At 40.1% G+C, this 17,828-nt stretch overlaps 2 protein-coding genes and 1 long non-coding RNA gene across 7 annotated transcripts; 2 read left to right on the top strand and 1 right to left on the bottom strand.

The window, feature by feature from the left end:
- Positions 1-88: 88 nt before the first annotated feature.
- slc25a23a (solute carrier family 25 member 23a) lies at positions 89-16,364 on the bottom strand. 4 transcript variants are annotated; one of them, XM_055041056.1, is made up of 13 exons: positions 16,252-16,364; positions 14,786-14,869; positions 6,879-7,099; positions 5,622-5,745; positions 5,412-5,499; positions 4,742-4,853; positions 4,392-4,550; positions 4,169-4,321; positions 3,448-3,561; positions 3,181-3,348; positions 2,956-3,103; positions 1,863-2,045; positions 89-701 (listed from the first exon to the last, which is right to left on the bottom strand). In XM_055041056.1, exons 3-13 carry the CDS (start codon positions 7,074-7,076, stop codon positions 691-693), a joined length of 1,458 nt encoding a protein of 485 aa, XP_054897031.1. In that variant the 5' UTR covers positions 7,077-7,099; positions 14,786-14,869; positions 16,252-16,364; the 3' UTR covers positions 89-690. The 4 variants fall into 4 exon arrangements, with proteins under 4 accessions (XP_054897031.1, XP_054897027.1, XP_054897030.1 ...); XM_055041052.1 differs by having other exon boundaries at positions 89-2,045; XM_055041055.1 differs by lacking the exon at positions 14,786-14,869 and having other exon boundaries at positions 89-2,045.
- Positions 10,989-13,621, top strand: LOC129366932 (uncharacterized). 2 transcript variants are annotated; one of them, XR_008606666.1, is made up of 4 exons: positions 10,989-11,153; positions 12,123-12,206; positions 12,782-12,857; positions 13,035-13,621. It is a non-coding gene; the product is annotated as an uncharacterized LOC129366932 (long non-coding RNA). The 2 variants fall into 2 exon arrangements; XR_008606665.1 differs by having other exon boundaries at positions 12,782-12,871.
- si:ch211-196h16.12 (regulator of G-protein signaling 5) lies at positions 14,940-17,541 on the top strand. Its single transcript, XM_055041057.1, has 5 exons — positions 14,940-15,043; positions 15,125-15,181; positions 15,263-15,315; positions 16,970-17,133; positions 17,211-17,541. Exons 1-5 carry the CDS (start codon positions 15,000-15,002, stop codon positions 17,376-17,378), a joined length of 486 nt encoding a protein of 161 aa, XP_054897032.1. The 5' UTR covers positions 14,940-14,999; the 3' UTR covers positions 17,379-17,541.
- The last annotated feature ends 287 nt before the right edge of the window (positions 17,542-17,828 follow it).

Below are 17,828 nucleotides of genomic sequence, written 5' to 3'. Positions count from 1 at the left end.
GCATCTATTACGGAAACACTGCCATTACAACATATGGGATGTTTCATTTGCCTTCAAAGTACTTAACAAATCAACTGAATGTAACATGTTAATATTTAATGTCTCTTTATTAAACAAATATAAATAACCCAGATTTCCACACACAATAATACAAAAGACCTGTAGAGGAACAGATCCAATGTCAATTCTGTCTTTTTATTCAGTTGACAAAAATGTACAAAGGTTTAATAAAATTCTTTTAATTTAACATTAAAACAACCTGTGCAAATTGTCCACAAAAGCAGCACAGTGCATGCAGTTTGTCTGAAGTTACAGTGAATGTAAGTTCTTGTTGTACAAACAGATACAGTGAACCTTTTAGAAAACACGCCATGCCAGTGCACCATGTCAAGTCTTTTGAAAGGTATCACCCAATCCACACTTTTCTGCGTAGACCGTTGTAATGTTATGTCAGGTGAAGTCACCTTAACCCTTTGCGTGTCTTTGTCTTTGTCAGGTTCCAGTCCATAAAGGCAGTTCGGTGTGCGTCTTTTCTTCTCACCACCGTCCTTTCACTCAAAGATGTGGCAATGATACCGACCGCCTGCTTTCCGTCAGGCTGTCATTGTGCTTTGGTTTTGGTAACATTAGTTTAAGACTCATCAGTAACTGTCCTGAGTCTGTGCAGGTTCCTCCCACAGCCAATCTTCGCTATTCCCCACCTGGTAGAGAAAACAATGCTGAAGGAATGTACGGTGAGCTGCCTTCCAGAGGTTACTTTGTGTCTGGCAAGTTCATGCAAGATCCACACATCCATGCAGATTCCTGCAGCAGCAGCAGCAGAAGGAGCGAGATGCTTGTCGGTTCAACTCCCCACACGGCTGTTAGCTTTCAAAAGCAACACATCACTCCAGAAATTAACAGCAGCCTGTGCAGATGGAGGCTGATCATTCATTACATTTAGCAGCATTTAGATGTTTCCCCATCTTTTCACCCTGATTTTGAAAACAAACTGCTTGCGTTTCCCTTACTAATGGGGTTTGGTTAATGTCATCAAGGGTTCATTTCTATCAGGATCCACCAGTGGTCTAGAAGACCAGCAGTGAGTTTCAGGCCTTTTGGTTATTTGACCACAGCAAAGCCACAATTCTGCACAGGCCATATTATGCCAGTCAGCTCTTTCTTCCAAGTCCATTTTTACCCGTTAAACCTTTTCACATTTTCATCATGTCACAACTACATACCTCGTTGTATTGTATTTGGACTTATGGCATAGAGCAACACAAAATAGTGCAGAATTGTGAACTAAGTTCCTCCTATAGGCATGGAGTTGCACTGAATTTTATTTAGGAGCATCAGAGGAAAAGAAGGTTGAATGCAAACGTGCTCTCATCTCCCCCATCGTTTCACTTCCACTTCTCAATGATTTTTGTTTTGATCTGTTACGTTGACTCCCAATAAAATATTCTTGTTCCCGTTCTATTTTATTCTTCTTTTTATATTCTTTTATAGTTTGTCCAGCTGGTTTGTGCTGGTGACCGAGCATGTGTCATAATTTTGTCCAGCAGTGCATGTTACGCTGAAAGACAAGAACATCTGAATCTGTTAGCAATAGTTTTAGCTGACAAAATGTGAAAACATGAAAGAGGTCTGAATATCTTTGCAAGACATCATGCTTGGGCCTGGTAACTTCTTCGTCCGGAATTGCAGTAGTCTTTTTTTTCTTCAAGGCGTTACAAAAGCAAGTCGAGTTGTCTCAAAGTTATTCACGAGTGAAGCCCTTTTTCCATGCACTGACAACGTTTCTGCACATGCTTGCAGATAAAAACTCACAACAAACCAGGTCTCTTTTATCTACCCATGCCCCTTCCCGTCCCTCCTACCCTCGAAGTCCATTCCTAGCATTATTCTCATGTACTCATAGACGACGTAGGACACGCTCACGGCCGGGACGATCTTTAGCAGGTTGGGGGAGATTCCTCGGTAAAGTCCGGCGATGCCCTCTTGCGTAACAATGTTGCGGAGCAAGGACAGCATTGAAAGTTTAGGGGATCCTTTCACTGAAGCTGATTGGAGAGAGATATAGGAAAGATCAAGTTAGGAAAAATGAGAAAAATACTTTTAAAATATTTTTGATAGAATATTAGGAGCTTTGGGTCTCCTTCTAAAAAGAAGAAAGTAGTTTGGGAATTGCAGCCGAAGATGTTGAGTCTTTGGATTTCAAATATCAGCAGAGAAACTGACACAACTAATAGACCTAAAGTAGTTGATTTTTAGTAATTTATCAGTTGATTAAAGTTAGTCGGTTTTGATTGCTTTCAACCCTTATTAAATTAAATCATTATTTGAAAATTGCTTTTTGCATTTCTTTCAATTTAATTACATTCAGTTAGTCTAATTTATTTAGAACTGGCCATTGCCTTCCTGTGCAGTTTCGCCTGAATTCAGTCTCGCCTGCAGCACAATCTGGAGTTTCTGTCCTTCACTTGGATCGCCCCTGGTAGATTTTTACCGATCAGTGAACAGAAAGAGAAATTATGAACGATTATGTCGATTTTCTGCACTGTTTCAGAAATGTAGTCTGTCTCTAGTTTTAGCCAAGGCAGTGGAGGAAGTAAACAAAGCCGTTCAGTCGGCAACCCTTCCAAATACTGAATTAAAATTAATATCTGCCTCGTTCGGAATAGAACTTTTCTCTTTGCAGAGGAAGACGGTTGTTTGCAGCGCAGAGAATTTAGGTAAGCTTCATACCACTGAACCGGTAACAAACGTTAGGGATCGGGGAAAATTTAAAATCTTAACACAGTCCACCCCTCCAGGAAGCAAATGTGGGAAAAGGACAATTTAGAACAAAATGTCGATTCAATCAAATCATACATCTGCTCTAATTAGAATTATAATGCAATTTGGCTGACATAAAACTATTTCATTCTCTGAAACGTTTGGTGGAATCCAGATGCCAGCAGCTGTCCTAACCTTGTGCTTGCATGCGTGTGCGGACCAGCGCCAGCGGGTAACTCGCAAGCATCCCGCATGTACTGGAGACTGCGCCGCATCCCAACAACACCATCACCCCCGGGTCAGGCAGGCCCGTGTTCCGGTTCAGCCAAGCAAGTTTGAGCGTCTGTGGAAGACAAGAATGAGTGGGAAGTGAAGAGCCAGGGGAAATGCGCCACACTGAGAGCTGCGCGTCCCTCTGACCTCATACACGGCCAGGTCAATGCCAGCATAAGGGATGATACTCAGCATGTTGGGGACGTAGCCCTTGTAGAAGGCCGCGGCGCCTTCCCGCTGCAGGATCTGGTTGGCGCAGTCTGCTATTCCTCTGAACTGACCTGTTTTTCTGAGATTGAGCCGCGTCTTCAGCACCTGATGCACAGACAGAGGGACTGAGATGACTCACTTATAAGCAACCGTAGCGTTTCCTCTTAGTGCCGTCCAATGATTCGTACATGTTTGGCCCATTACCTCCATCGGGTAAATGACTGTCTGAGCTGTTGCTCCAGCCAAAGCGCCGGCGACAAACCTCTCATGAAGCCTCAGTGTTCTTGTTTCATCATGGCCGCGCATCACACTCTTGATCTATGCAGAATACAAAGGAAGCAAAGGTTTGGGACAAGTATCACTGTCAAACATTTATGCTCTGTGAGCTCAAATAAACTAAAAAGGGAAATATAGCTACAAGAATTAGATTTTGTATTAATTACATCTTAGTTTCATTCGTAAATATCACAACCCACTGAACTGAACTACAATGAACTGCAATAGAGTAGAACTGAGAGATCCGAACTGATGGGATTTGAACTGAACTGATCTGAGCTCTGCTGTACTGGACTTCTTCAAATGAAAGAGAAATTAAACTTAATGGAATAAAATCAAATTAATTCCAGATGTCGATGCACATGAAATGGAAATTTGGATATCTGAAACCTATTAGGGTCTGACTGTCATTTGTGGAAGAATCTCATTGTCTGTTGTTTGACTTTGACTACAGTTTTGACCTTCTTACTGCCAAGTTAGATGTTTTTTTCTTTTCCTTTTAATAACGCACAGTCTATAATCCATCTGCGTTTGACTTACAAGCTAAGTGTTGCCGTATTTACAAATCATATTTCGTGATAATTTAACTATACGATATGACAGATCCAACTCAAATCTCAAATCCAACAGGTGTCATAGAAGTGTTCACCTGTTCATAAGCGGAGAATTTGATGGCAGTCTCAGGAGCGATTTTCAGGACATTGACTCCGTTGCCTCTCCACAGAGACCATGGTCCTCCCTCGTTCAGCATGTACTTAAACCCGCTCAGAGCACTGCCTCTAAAATCAGTGGAGCCGTGTACCTGTACAGAGCAGGAATAGTCAGGTATAAACGATTCCTTTTCTCATACATCTTACTGCTGTTAGACTGACTTGTCTGAAGACTTTGAGGCGGTCCAGTGGAGCGGTTCCGGTTCGGGACACAGATCCAGCTATGACTCCCGCCATTAGCTGCCGCCACATATAGCCCGACTTCTTCTGCTCTTCTGAAAACTCCTCTGGGACTGTCAGCTGCTCGCCTGTGTCCAATATCTACTGAGACCACAAATTGGGAACAAAGAACAAGCTGCACATTTCAAAACAGGGAGTTAGAAATAAATCTCAGACATGATATTCCTGGAGACCAACTGTAGGAACTACTTCCGCGACGTTCCGACAAACTGCACCGTCTCTGTTATTTCGAGACGTTCTTGTTCAAGTTCAAGTTCTGCAAGCTCGTTTACCATTGAACGCTTCCAGAACCGAGCCACGTCCTGCACGTCGTTCAGGTGTTTGAACAGGAAGTAGTCGCGCCACTCACTCCAGTTAATCGTCATGGTGCCGTCCTTGTCCATACTGAAGAAAAACCAAATGTACTAACAGGCACACTGACATAGACACTGCAGCCGTAACGTATGATAGCACAGTTCATTTCTAATAGGATAATTAAGATTCATTGTGATGAATTCGGTTATTTAAATAATTGTCAATTAATTTAGCAATCAATTAATCAATAACTTGAGTAAATAGTAAAACAACAGTTCAATGTATGTAACCGTGTCAGCAAAAAAATGTGAATGGGCGATCTGGATTAAAGCGTTTATTATGATCTTTTCGGGTATTTGTTGGAATAATGAGAAAAATAGTGAAATAAAGCATTTAAAATATACTGCAGTGTTTTTTTTTAAAGACTTTATGACTTGGGTCCATTCATTTATTCATTCACAAAGTTCTTATCCTGGCATTAAGTAAACATAAATTATTTTTGCAAGCCTAACTAAGATAAAACAGAAAATATTTACTCTGACTGACCATTGGATTGTGTGAAAAAGCCAGACTCTGTGTGGCTTTTCGAACGGTTTACAAATCTGGCTACCACCGTGTAGTGATATGAAGAGAGCCTGGGTGACAAACCTTAGCAGAATCCTGGTGGCATCTTCAGGGCTAACATTCACACCGATGGTGTGCAGACAGTCCTGGATGTCTTCCACATCAATGTGACCTGCAGATATGAAGAGACAGCAGAACACAAGAAGGAAGTTAGAAGGGCTGGGATTAAACAACCTGTAACGAAATAACAGTGAGGTTCATTGTTCTTCCGTCAAGCTCCCTTCGGCCACAGACCGTCTTTGTTTCTGTCCATATGGTGAAACATGACTTTAAGTTGCTTCTCGTGGTTGTGAAGATACTCGACGAATTCCTCGAAGTCCAGGACTCCGTCTTCGTTGGTGTCCCCAGTCTCTACAATCTGACAATGTAGATATATAAATTTAAATATGCTATCTATCTGTCTGTCTGTCTGAACGTCCCTCCCTCCCTCTCTCCATCCATATTTACTGTTACATCAAAATAAAAGCAAAAGGTGCGGTTGATAAGAGAAAAATTACTTAAACACCTGTGCTGATGGGTCAAACGGGTCACACTTTGCATTGCCACCCTGCTTTACTGGAATATCCCCTCCAAAACACATACATACATATGAACCTAAAATACTAAAATATAACAAATTGTTGGTCAGTAAACCACCGCCCCCCCCAAAAAAACATGGTATTTACACTAACTGAACAAAACTTCTCGGAAATATAACCAAGAAAACTAGATAAAACATGAAAAAATACAAGGAGAATAGCAGGAATAAAGGTTACCATTCTCAGCTTACAAGAGCAGCTTCCTCAGACAGAAATAACCGCCACGCTGCCCTTCACATGTCCACATGCAGAAACCTTTACAGATACGTGGCCACTTGCACACAGCAACTCTTCTCCTGTCGTGACTTTTATGTTTTCTCTAACTTTACAAATTAAACACATAAGCAGAAGAAGAAAAAGAAACAGTAATATGGAGAAACGGCGAAAAGCAAAGCGCCGCAGACAGACGGAGGAGAGTTAAATTGTCTGCCTGTGTTCACAACACAGCCACGCTGCTGATGTTCCGGTACAAACTGTACACAAACAAACTGGAGGTTTCACGGTTCAAGAGCGTTTACGGGATGAAAACAGTGGAAAGGCTGCACACTTTGACTAAACGCAACAGAAACCACTGCGTGCTAACGCCCACAAACGTGCTATTATTACACTGTTACAAAAATCTAAAACTATTGTTTTTAATTTTATCATTTCATAAATTATTTGAGGTGGCAATTATTTAAGAGTGGTTAGATAAGAAAGTGGGTCGTGAAGACACACGGCAAAGGTCATCAGGTCAAGTTTGGAACCTGCATCAAGGACTAAGGGCTCCATATGTGAGTTGTGCTTTACCTTTGCATCTCCAAACCTCCCATCAGACTTTTTAACATAGTTTCATTCAGTCTGTGATCAAATACAAACCTGCTTTCCTTATCCGCCCTGAATGGAGAGTGCGTCAGGCCTCGTAGTTCCTTACCTTCTGCAGGCAGCCGTCGGAGAGCCCTCTGTGAGCAAGCCCCGCCTGCAGCTCCAGCATGTCAATGCGTCCATCTTTGTTGAGGTCCAGCTGTTCGAACAGCTCTTCCCAGTGCTTCCTCCTCTCCTCATCTGGAACAAAATGTTCACCTTCCAGACACTGCACCTTCAGGATCCAAGTCGACCGCAGGGCTGTCATGACCGGGCGTCACTCAGAGTCAGCTGAAATGCAAGAGCATCAATTCAATAACCTTCATCACGAACGATGAACGTCCTCCATACCTGCACACCGAGGCAGCGATGGACTTTTAGACTTGGCTGCTTCACCTACGGCCCAAAACGAGAGCCAACGCAGTCGTGCTGAAGGTCTTTTCAATTAAAGAGTCAAGCAGATGTAACTAAATGTCGTATTACTGCACATATCAGGCAAGGTATTGAAAAATCTCACCAAGAGTACTTGAACCGATTTAAGGTTCATAGTGTTACACTTTTATTTCTGTCATGGGACCTACAATACGAGCAGCTCTAACAATTTCTTTAAGAAAGCCGGGCTTCATCTTTCAGTTTATTTCAATTCATTTTATTTATATACCGTCAAAAACACTTTCTGTGTTGAGAAAGCACTCGTGTACATTTCTGTCAAACATTTTAATCGATCAATGAACTTGATGTGCTTTTCACGGAAAGAAAAAACGAGGAAAACAATGATATGAGCTAAATAGCTCCATCAAAGAATCACAACTATACATAGATATGCAGAGCTAAGTGCACTTTCTTCAGAAAGGATATGAAAAAAGAAGAGAACACATTATAAATGACGTTAGTAGCTCCATCAGCGGCTTTTACCAGTAGAAACACAACTAAACACAAGATCACAGGGCCAGGAGTCATTTCGTTGGAAAGCAAAAAAGAAGAGAGTACGTCAATTTTTGTGAGGTTTACATCACCTTGAAGGTGATGTAAACATTTCTCGAAACCACACCATGTTTATGGGCAACCTTTCAGAAAGAAGCGATAGAACGTGAGTTGACGCAAACGTCAGAAGTCAATGTCGCGGTATGGAGCGTTTCCTTCACCTTCATCCCCCTCCCTGCCCATTTCCTGACCGGTTGCCACCAGTAAACCCCTAGCACCACTGAATCTTCCCAACTCTTTGAGCACATGGCACCCAAACTGACTCCAAGCCCAGAGGCCCAGATTTTCCTAAATCCGCCCCTGGCAGGCACAGTTTACAAGAATGAAAAAAACAACAACAACAACAAAACAATATTTTCCCTGTTGACTGTGGGGTTTTTTTTTTTTTCAACCAGCGAGTACATTCAGGTTCTTTCGGGTCAGCTAAGGGCACATTCTTGTCCTGTACTTCTGCTGAAGCCCAAATCATCTCTCATGCTGAAGTCATGTACAAATTACACGACAATGACAAAAAGACACATTCGCAATAGTATTTTCAGCTCACAGCTCGGCGCACTGACGCAGGCAGGCTGCAATGATAATCGCGTATAATCTAATCCTCGAGCAGTTATGGAGGCTGTTGGAGTCTAATTATGAAACCCGGCAGACCGCTGCAGCCTCAGCCTGACTCACTGTTTATCTGCCGCCGTCCACAGCCGCATGCAGAGGGAGGGTCGTGACTGGAGGGGGGCAGGAGGAGGGAGAGGGGGGTGAGGCATCGGCCGCGTCCTGGAGCCAGTTGACGCGGATCCGCCGCGTCCCGGCCGTTCGCTCCGTTGAAGGGTGGATTTCCTTCACGCAGCTCTGTTCACGGAGCAGGAAGAGGCGAGAGAGAGAGACAGAGAGAGAGAGAGAGAAAGAGAGAGAGAGAAAAAGAGAGAGAGAGACAGAGAGAGAGAGAGAGAGAGAGAGAGAGAGAGAGAGAGAGAGAGAGAGAGAGAGAGAGAGACGGTCCACTGGCGGCCACGGTGCGTCAGATGAGTGAATGTGGAGGATGCGGTCCTGGTCCAAAGCTGCGTTTCTCCTCTTTAATGTTCAGCTCACTTATTTTTCCCTCAAGCTCTCATTCACCAGACACGTTCAGATTATTTGTGCTTTTTCTTTTTTCTTTTTTTTGGTCTTGACCGCCATAACAGTTCCTCTTTTCTTTTACGCACGCAAACTTTGAGTTCGCCCCTTTTTGCTTCCATCTGTGCACTTGCAGCTATTTGGATGCCCCCCCAAAAAGATGCAGGAGCACAGAACTATTCTCAGTGTGATAACTGACGTCCGCAGACAAACATTTCGAGGCAGTGGCCGCCGGTACTCGATGTCTCCGTGTGTTGAGCAGCGCAGGCTTCAGGTTTCCTCACATGACAGCTGGCATTTCACTCCCGCTTCTCGTAAACAGTGAGGACATCAGCTCCTTCCCTCAGAGCTAAGCTGAAGCAGCTTCCCGGGGTCCAACCCGGAGCAAACCTGGGCCGCCAGCGTTGAGCTGCGTGACAGCGCAGGATGGAGCCGCGCAATACGGCTGCGCGACGTTTCATGTCAGCCGATGTTGAAAATAATCCATTTTATTGTTTTAATTTGAGATACTGACAAACAGGTGGTGTGACCTTTCAGTTCCTTCTCCTTTTACACCACACCGTTGATTTATTATTATTATTAATTTATTTCTAAGCAGTTATGAAAAGGTATAACTGCTTAGAAATCGCAACGAGTTTACTCGACGGGTTGTTGCTAGTTTACCAAAGAGACAGGGAGTTAGTTGATGCCACCCGGAAATTTAGGCGGTTCAATTTTTTTTTTTTTTTTAGCAGATTTTAGCTGGATTTTGTGGAACTTTGTGGAATTTTAGCGTCTTTCAACGGGGCAGAAAATTTCAAAAAGTACATTAGTGAGTTTTTTTGCAAAAGTCAAAGCAGAAATCTCCAGAAGCAGAAGGAGCTGAAGGTAGTGAAACGTGGATAAATGTGAAATTAATGGGTTGAGAGCAGATTTAAGCCATCATCTTAAATAATTAGGATTGCACTAAAAGTTTGGTTTTTTTTTTTTGGAAGAATTACAATTTTTTTTAAACAGAGCAATGAGAAATTTACAAACCGAAAAAAGAGCATGCATGGTGGATAATAAAAACATCCTGCCAGCATTTGCATTGGGTTTTATCTAGGGGTATTCATGCCAGTGTTTTCAGATTTTTATTTATAATTTTTTTTATTATTATTATTTTTTTCTTTCCACTTCAGAACTACACTGTAAAAAAGGAACCTCAGGGGTTATCACATTAACAAAAGAATATCATGTACTGTTAACTAAATAATTGCATGTTTGAGCCAAAAACATGATACAATCATGTTGCATAAACAAGATATTCCACAACTTCAACGTTTATAAAATTGAATCATGTTGAGCGAACATGATTCATTATAGTCAGACCGATCCTATGCTGAAGACCACGAGTGAGATCACGCGATATCACGCAAGTTCACGCAAGATTACGGGAAATCACGGGATATCACGCGAGAATACGCGAGACAATCGGTTTTTTCTCGCAAATGGAATAAAATGTATTCAAGGTGAGATAACGTGATTCAATTACGTCAGCTAGATCTTCCGCCAAAAAAAAAAAGAACGTCGGGGCGTATTACATTAACAAAAAAATATCATGTACCTTTCACACAATAATGTTGGGTTTGAAGCGAAAACGTGATAAAATCATGTTGGATAAACAAGATATTCCACGACTTCACATTTATAAAATTGAATCATGTTGAGCTAACATGATTCATTATAGTTAGACTGATATTGTCATGACGACAACGAGTGAGATCACGGGATATCACGCGAGAACACGCGAGACAATCGGTTTTTTCTCTCAACTGAACTAACGTGATTGAATGACGTTATCTCAACTTGAATACATCTAATTCCTCAAGCTCCCAGGCCTCTACCAGAGGCCTGGGAGCTTGAGGGTCCTGCGCAGTATCTTGGCTGTGCCAAGATATATATATATATATATATATATATATATATATATATATATATATATATATATATATATATATATATATATTTTTTTTTTTTAAACATATATATATATATATGTTTTTTTTATTTTATTTTATTCAATATCAATATTTGTCAAAGTTAATCTAATAAAAAAAAACACAGTGACGTCAGTTCCAAAGCGCTATTGTGTCAGACTCATCTCCCGCTGAAGAGGATCCAGCGACATCAAGAGATTACGGAAAATCACGCGAGATAACTGGCTCGCACCTTGTTGGGTTTTTTCAAGGGCAGAGGGGAGATTCCTGGCGTGCATCTACTTAATTTGAAGAAGGTAAGAGTCAAACTATTTTCATCTAAATCCATATAAAAATATGTAACTTAAAATTTCTCTACCATTTGCACCATTTTCTACTTGTTCCATACTTGTGTCACATTATTTCATGTTCTGTAGATTAAGTCGGTTAGGTTAAGGCAGATAGCTTTTTGTTTACATTTATCGCCGCACCATGTTAGGTACATTCTGTGCGAAAAAACTCTGCAGAGCCATATGTAGTGTAAGGGTCACAAAGCTGCTGCCAGAGACACAAATGGACCCCGGAAATGTCACAGTTTTGCTCCTCCTGAGCTCCCTGGAGGTTTAGTGGATTTTTAACACACAGATCTAACATCAGTCTATTTTTAACTATTTTAATTCTATTTCAGTAATGTTACTATGGAGGTAAATGTAGATACACACACACACACACTTTGGTACCTTTCTATCATCATCGAGATTCTTAATTAATTATGGTAATAAAAAGTCCTACATTTCAGTCGGTGAAACCTGCAGAAAGCATTGCTTTCTGAGCTTTGTTAAATGTTCCTAAAATACCTGTTAGTTATGGATTTCTAGTATATTTTGTCAGGCTAAAACTCTCAATGGATTATCCATTATTACAGACTTGAGCTTTCTATTTTTTTTCTTTAAAATACATATTCCTCTGCTGTAAAGATGTTGGGGTTTTTTGGACTCTTCTTTGTTGTCCCCAAATAATTGTAGCTCAGAAACAATATTGAAGTTCATTGGTTTAATTTTGAAATGTTGATGTTTTTTGTGTTGATTGATTGTGCTCATTTTGACCTTTGTTACTATTGCTTTCTACCATGTTCAATTCACCATTGTTCTGCACATATGTGCTTGCATACAAGTGTCCAGTGGTTATATTCATGAGGCATTCAAGGGACTTGTACTAAAAGATACAACTCAGTTCAGTATGAATTGCATATTTTAATGGCTGAAAATATATCTGATCTCTTTCAGAACATCACCTGTCTGTAATCCACCTGCGTAAGTACTGGTCAAGGGGCTCATCGGCTATCAAGTTATAGATTTCAGTGGCTAATAGTAAGTTTTGCCAGATCTAAAGTGACTGAATGTAGTGTTAGAGAGCTTATAGAGCTAGAGTTCAGCTAAACATTTATTTGGCCAGTCTGTTTTATTTGTCTTTATTTGCGTGGGGATGTGGAAATGTAAGGAGTGTAGTCTCTCTCTGTCTCGTAGATATGACCTGTTAAAACATTTTACACTTAAACACCGGCATATGCGACGTTATCCATGCCCACACATAGACTGTCCATGTACTTGTAAGACATGGAATGCTTTGCATATTCATTTAAGTAGAAGGATATAGACTGTGTTGACCATTCTGTACTTTTCACATATTTCTTTGGTGATATATTCATGTCTTTATTTAAACCTCTAACAGCTTCAGTTAGATGTTTAAATGAGATGTTAAACTCCATTTTAGTCATGGCATAATGAAGGGATACTAACAATTTTAAATATCTTTCAAATAGACTGCAAGCCACTGATCACTTTTGTTGTGACTTCCTTTGAATGCAGCTATGTTTTCAAGTGTGTGAACCTATACTGCTGGAGTTTGGAGATTGTTCTCATTGTTTTTTGATCTGCATATTTAGGAAGACACTGCTGAGGTCAGACGAGAGTGCATCCTCAAATGTCTGTGTGTACCTAAATGAAGATCCAGAGAAGCTGGTGGGGAGTACATGGTATGTTAAATTCTCTTTGTGTTTACAATAGAACTCCTAAGAGTTGTTAAAATACTTTCACCAACTAAGGTCCATGAGTGACTCAATCAATGTCAATCTTAATTTATTTATTTAATTACATGTGAATTGTCTCTCCCCCAATACCCTTCCCTAACTCCCTTAGGACGTTGATGAATGCGCAGAAATGGCCAAAGCCGAGGCTGTCCTCGGAATCGTCATTTGAGCAGAGGGTGCAGAGGCTGCCGATGCACATCTGGATGTTGGGATTGTCCTGGAGGAGGTGGAAGTTATGAACAGCTTGGGCAGTGTATCTTCTGCAATAGTGATGCTGCTGGGACTAATCTACGCACTAAACTTGAGCTACCCTCAAGTTTAGTGCGTTCAGCACTCAACTTGCTCAGTAACTCAAGCATACCTTTGAAGTAATACAGAAAATAATAATGAAATTGGATGGAAAGAACTTATCAAAGAAAGCACAAGTTCTCAATATGAAACTCACCGCTAAGTTGAGTAAAGTTTCATATGGAAAATGAGTGTTTAAAGTCTGCAGTAGAAAAGATTTATATTGTTACGGTTCTCTAAGTTGAGCAACTATACTGACATGTTTTATGTTGTAAAGAATTGGCTGGGAAATGAAACTGTAACCTTTTTGTAGTTGTTTTTTTATTTCAATGTCCAACTCAGCTGTGTTTTGTGCTGTGTAAAAAAACGATGTATAACAATTCTGAAAATACAATTTGTTGTACCTTTTCTAATTGTTGAGTGTTCTTCCTACACTTTCACCTAGTGCTATCTTAAAATGCTTGATTAACGCTTGAAAATATGTCTTTGAATTAACGTCATAAAATAATGGAAAGGATTTCCACACGATTAACTAGCTGTCTTTTAGCATGAAGCATATTTGTTGAGCTAACTTGCTTTTAGTGAGTTGGACCTACTGAATCAGGTAGTGTGAAGGTACCACTGTAAAATAAGGTGGTTTCAACTAGATTTACATTCATCTTAATGAAGTTACATCAATGATTTGGTCCTAAACATTGCAGATTAGTTGGGCGGGCTGTATTGCACTACACTGGGTCATGCTATAGTAACTGAGTTAAAGGAACCTTTAAAACATATGTTGAGCCAACACATTTCATTTGAATTTGGATAACCTTAATGAATGGAGTTGAGCCAACTCATTTGATTTACAATCATCCATTGCCTTACCATAATTCTGTTTAAGCCAACATATTTGGTTTAAATTAGAACAACCTTAATGAATTATGTTTTGCCAACTCATTTTATTTATATAAGAATAACCACAATATATTACGTTGAGCCAACATGTTTGATTTAGAATCACCCATTGAATCACCATAGTAACAAGTGGAGCCAACACATTTGCTTTACATTGGAATAATCTTAATAAATTAGGTTGACCTAACACATTTGCTTTAAATAGGAGTAACACAAGTCATGGTGCTGAAATAAAGCAAAGTAATCAGGTGGAAATCCTTCCATAATTTTTTTATGTTCATCCAATGACTTATTTTTTTCAGTGTATGCACTACTTTCAGCTGGACTATCAGATGAAATACAATAAAATGTGTGGTTTTAAAATAAGAAATTGTGGAAAAGTTCATCCATTTACTCACAATTTCAAGGCCCAGCATACACCTATACGCTGTCAGTGCTGTGTGAACAATAGCAACATAATTGACACTGCAGAGCCAAACTGCTTGTCCGTTATAAAACTCATTCTCAGACGGCTCCTCCACCTGCTCCTCCATCATCACTTCATTATCTTTCTGCAGAAGTCCACAGAGCGTCCATGTTTGGACCAACACAGGCCTTTGTGAGGCGGCCAGTGTACCCTGACCAAACACACACGCACAGGGCTGCTTCTTTGATTTTCCTTTCATATACACTGACCTGCTTTGTGTCTCCTGCTGACAGGTCTGCCTGATCTGTTCCCCATCTCATCCCCGTTCCGCTCCCAGCTCCACACCTGCTGGCCTGAGAGCAGCAGATGGACGGATCAGATAAGCCACATGTCCACCGCCGTATATAAGAGCGGCGCATTCGAGCCCCGGAGACAGACTGACAAAAGTTATCTACCGCGATCACACTGAGTTGATTCTGAAATATGTGTAAGGGACTCTCCAACCTGCCTTCCTCCTGCTTGGAGAAGTGAGTGTTTTTCTAGGACACCTTTGTGATTACACTTTGCTGGGATTCAAACTGCTTAAAATGTCATTTCATGCGTTTCAGGGCAAAAGGGATGCGAGTGAAGCTGAGCCACCTGGCTGAGATCCACCACAAGCAAAAGTAACTAAGTGAAGTTGGTTTTAGGTGAAATATGTGGTAATAACGATGCATTTTTAAATGAATCGTTTGCCTAATTTTCAGGGTGCAGGATGGAAAAATCCTTCAGGATCTGGAAACTCTGCTGGGCAGCAAGAGTAGGTCACTTCATTTCTATTTGAAATTCTGTTGATAAAAATCTTTTAAAATGACTTTTGGTTGAAAGACACTGAGAAAATGTCTCAAAGTCTTTAATTTTATTCGTATACAAACTTATTAACTATACGGCAGACATGTCAATAGAAATTTGCTGTAAGACGACATTTAATTAGAATGTCATTGCAAAAAAAAAAGTAAATAAAATCACTTTTTAAAATAAGCATATAAATTATTCTTGTAGATTTATGTTAAAACTGAGAAATTATGCTCATCGAACTCAACATGTGTCATATATAAAAAAATATATTTTTTTTAAAATAACCGTTTTGCAACTAAATTTACAATTAGCTACACTTTTATTATTTAAAAAAATATAACTGAAACATATTTGTTTTCGACCTGTACTTTATGTTTCAGATTTATAGGTTTAGAAATATTTTTTATGTTTTTAATTTATTACCACAAATATCTGAAAATACAGAATAAGAGTACTTTTTGTTGTGTTTCTGTTGGGTTTTGTTTCATGGCAAACCTAACACCTGGAGGCTTATTTCCTTTTTAAAACACGTACAAGAAACTCACCTCAGAATTACTAACAAAACACAAACGGTTGCAGAAAAAGGAAACCATAATGATGTCTTTCACGATTCATTCTGCTGTTGAAAGTTGTCCCGTGAAGAGTGAAATTATTGGCACATTTGGGAATTTACTCTCAATAAATTGGAAAGAGAGAAAACGAGATGTGTGAGGATTAGAGGAAGGACTCAGGAAGAAGCGGAAGTGTATTAAAGTCAGGCCGAGCAGGTTGTGCGTGACGCTTTATGATTTTTCACACAACTTAAAACAACGTTTACAACGTCAATTAACTTTAGTTTTGGAATACAGTTAGACAACAGTTTACGTCACACAGTATTGAAAACATTTGATGTTTTTACCTTCTGCCTCCGTCAAGTGGGGCTGCTAATGACAAGATGCATTTTAAGCTCCGTTACGCGATTTATATTTTATTTGTTTTGCCGTTAAGCTGCGTTAACGCTGACGGTTAAACCGGAAACCGTCCCTTCAAAATAAAAGCAGCTCAACAGGAAGTTCACCATCATTAAAGCTAATTAAGGGTATTAGTCACGAGTGTAGTACATTTGTATTTGGTAGTCAATCCTTTATCCACTTGCTTTCCAGATGCTGCAAAAAATGTTTTTACATTTAAACTTGACTTGTTGAATCTGTTAGGGACATCAGAGTCGGTCACTGGTTACATTTATTCAGCTAAGTTTACTCAAGCCAATTTACGTTTAGGAGTTTTTAATTTTACTTGAGTTATCTTATCATGAAGTAAAACTTGAGCAAAATTTCTGGACTCTACCCACCTCACTGAATGGAGAACAATCTTGTTTTAATTTTAAATTGACCACACATGCAGTTTAATATTAAAAGAAATTTATTTGCAAAAAAATGTATATTTTGGCTGGATTTTGGTATTTAAAATGCCAGAATGTAACTTTATATTGTGGTTTGTCTGATGGTATAATTATTAAACACTAAATGAAAATATAAAATGACTCTTGCCTTCAACAACAGTGCGTGGAAGCTTTCCCTCCAGGCTGATGTCTTCTTGATGCTGCTCTGCATAACTCTGTGTCGCTGTCCTTTCAGTCGGTCTTCAGGCGTTTAGAGGGTTCCTGCGTTCAGAGTTCAGCGAGGAGAACCTGGAGTTCTGGCTGGCCTGCGAGGACTACAGGGTTTCCCCTTCAAACATGCAGAAGACCAAAGCCAGCAGCATCCTCAACCAGTTCATCAACCCCGACGCTCCACTGGAGGTCAGTGAAGGAGCGCAGTGCCAAACATTTCTGAATCTTCACGCTTGTCTTCACCTCCAGTTTTTCATCCATGTCAGGTGAACCTGGATGCTGAGACCCGTGAGGCTCTGCTGAGCGTGATGGACTCCCCGTGTGCCGACACCTTCAGCCTGGCGCAGCAGAGAATCTACAGCCTGATGGCCAAGGACTCCTTCCCTCGGTTTCTCCGCTCTCACCACTGCGCAGAGGCCATCAAGGCTTATTAAACTTCCCGGCTGAGAAAGGCTTCGGAAACTAATCTTTTCTGCTGGACTTGACTGTAATGTGCAATTCATTCTTGCAACATGTTTTGTCATGCAACAGTCTATTACATGGTGTTAGAAACAGAAGCATAGTAGCACTAAAATGCTTAAATAGATGAAAAAAAATACTTCCCCCTCTATACTGCATAAGCTACTAACATTTACAAAGACTGAAATAAAGAGTGGGTTATATAAATCTCTGAATGTTCTGATTTATTCAGCATTACTGAATAGATTCACTATTCAGTAATAGTGAATCTATTCAAATTAAAAGTATAAAATTACATTTTAATTTGATAGAGTTGCAAATATAACATTCCAGATATATAAAGCTTCCAACAGGTTAGGACTGGGTAATAAATCAATAACACACACATACATATAAATAAAATCACCTTTAGATGTGATTAATTT

Source organism: Poeciliopsis prolifica, unplaced genomic scaffold (assembly GCF_027474105.1).
Source record: "Poeciliopsis prolifica strain line A6 unplaced genomic scaffold, Auburn_PproV2 SCAFFOLD016, whole genome shotgun sequence".
In the NCBI taxonomy this organism is placed as follows: Eukaryota; Metazoa; Chordata; class Actinopteri; order Cyprinodontiformes; family Poeciliidae; genus Poeciliopsis; species Poeciliopsis prolifica.
This window is presented reverse-complemented; position numbering and strand designations above follow the sequence as displayed.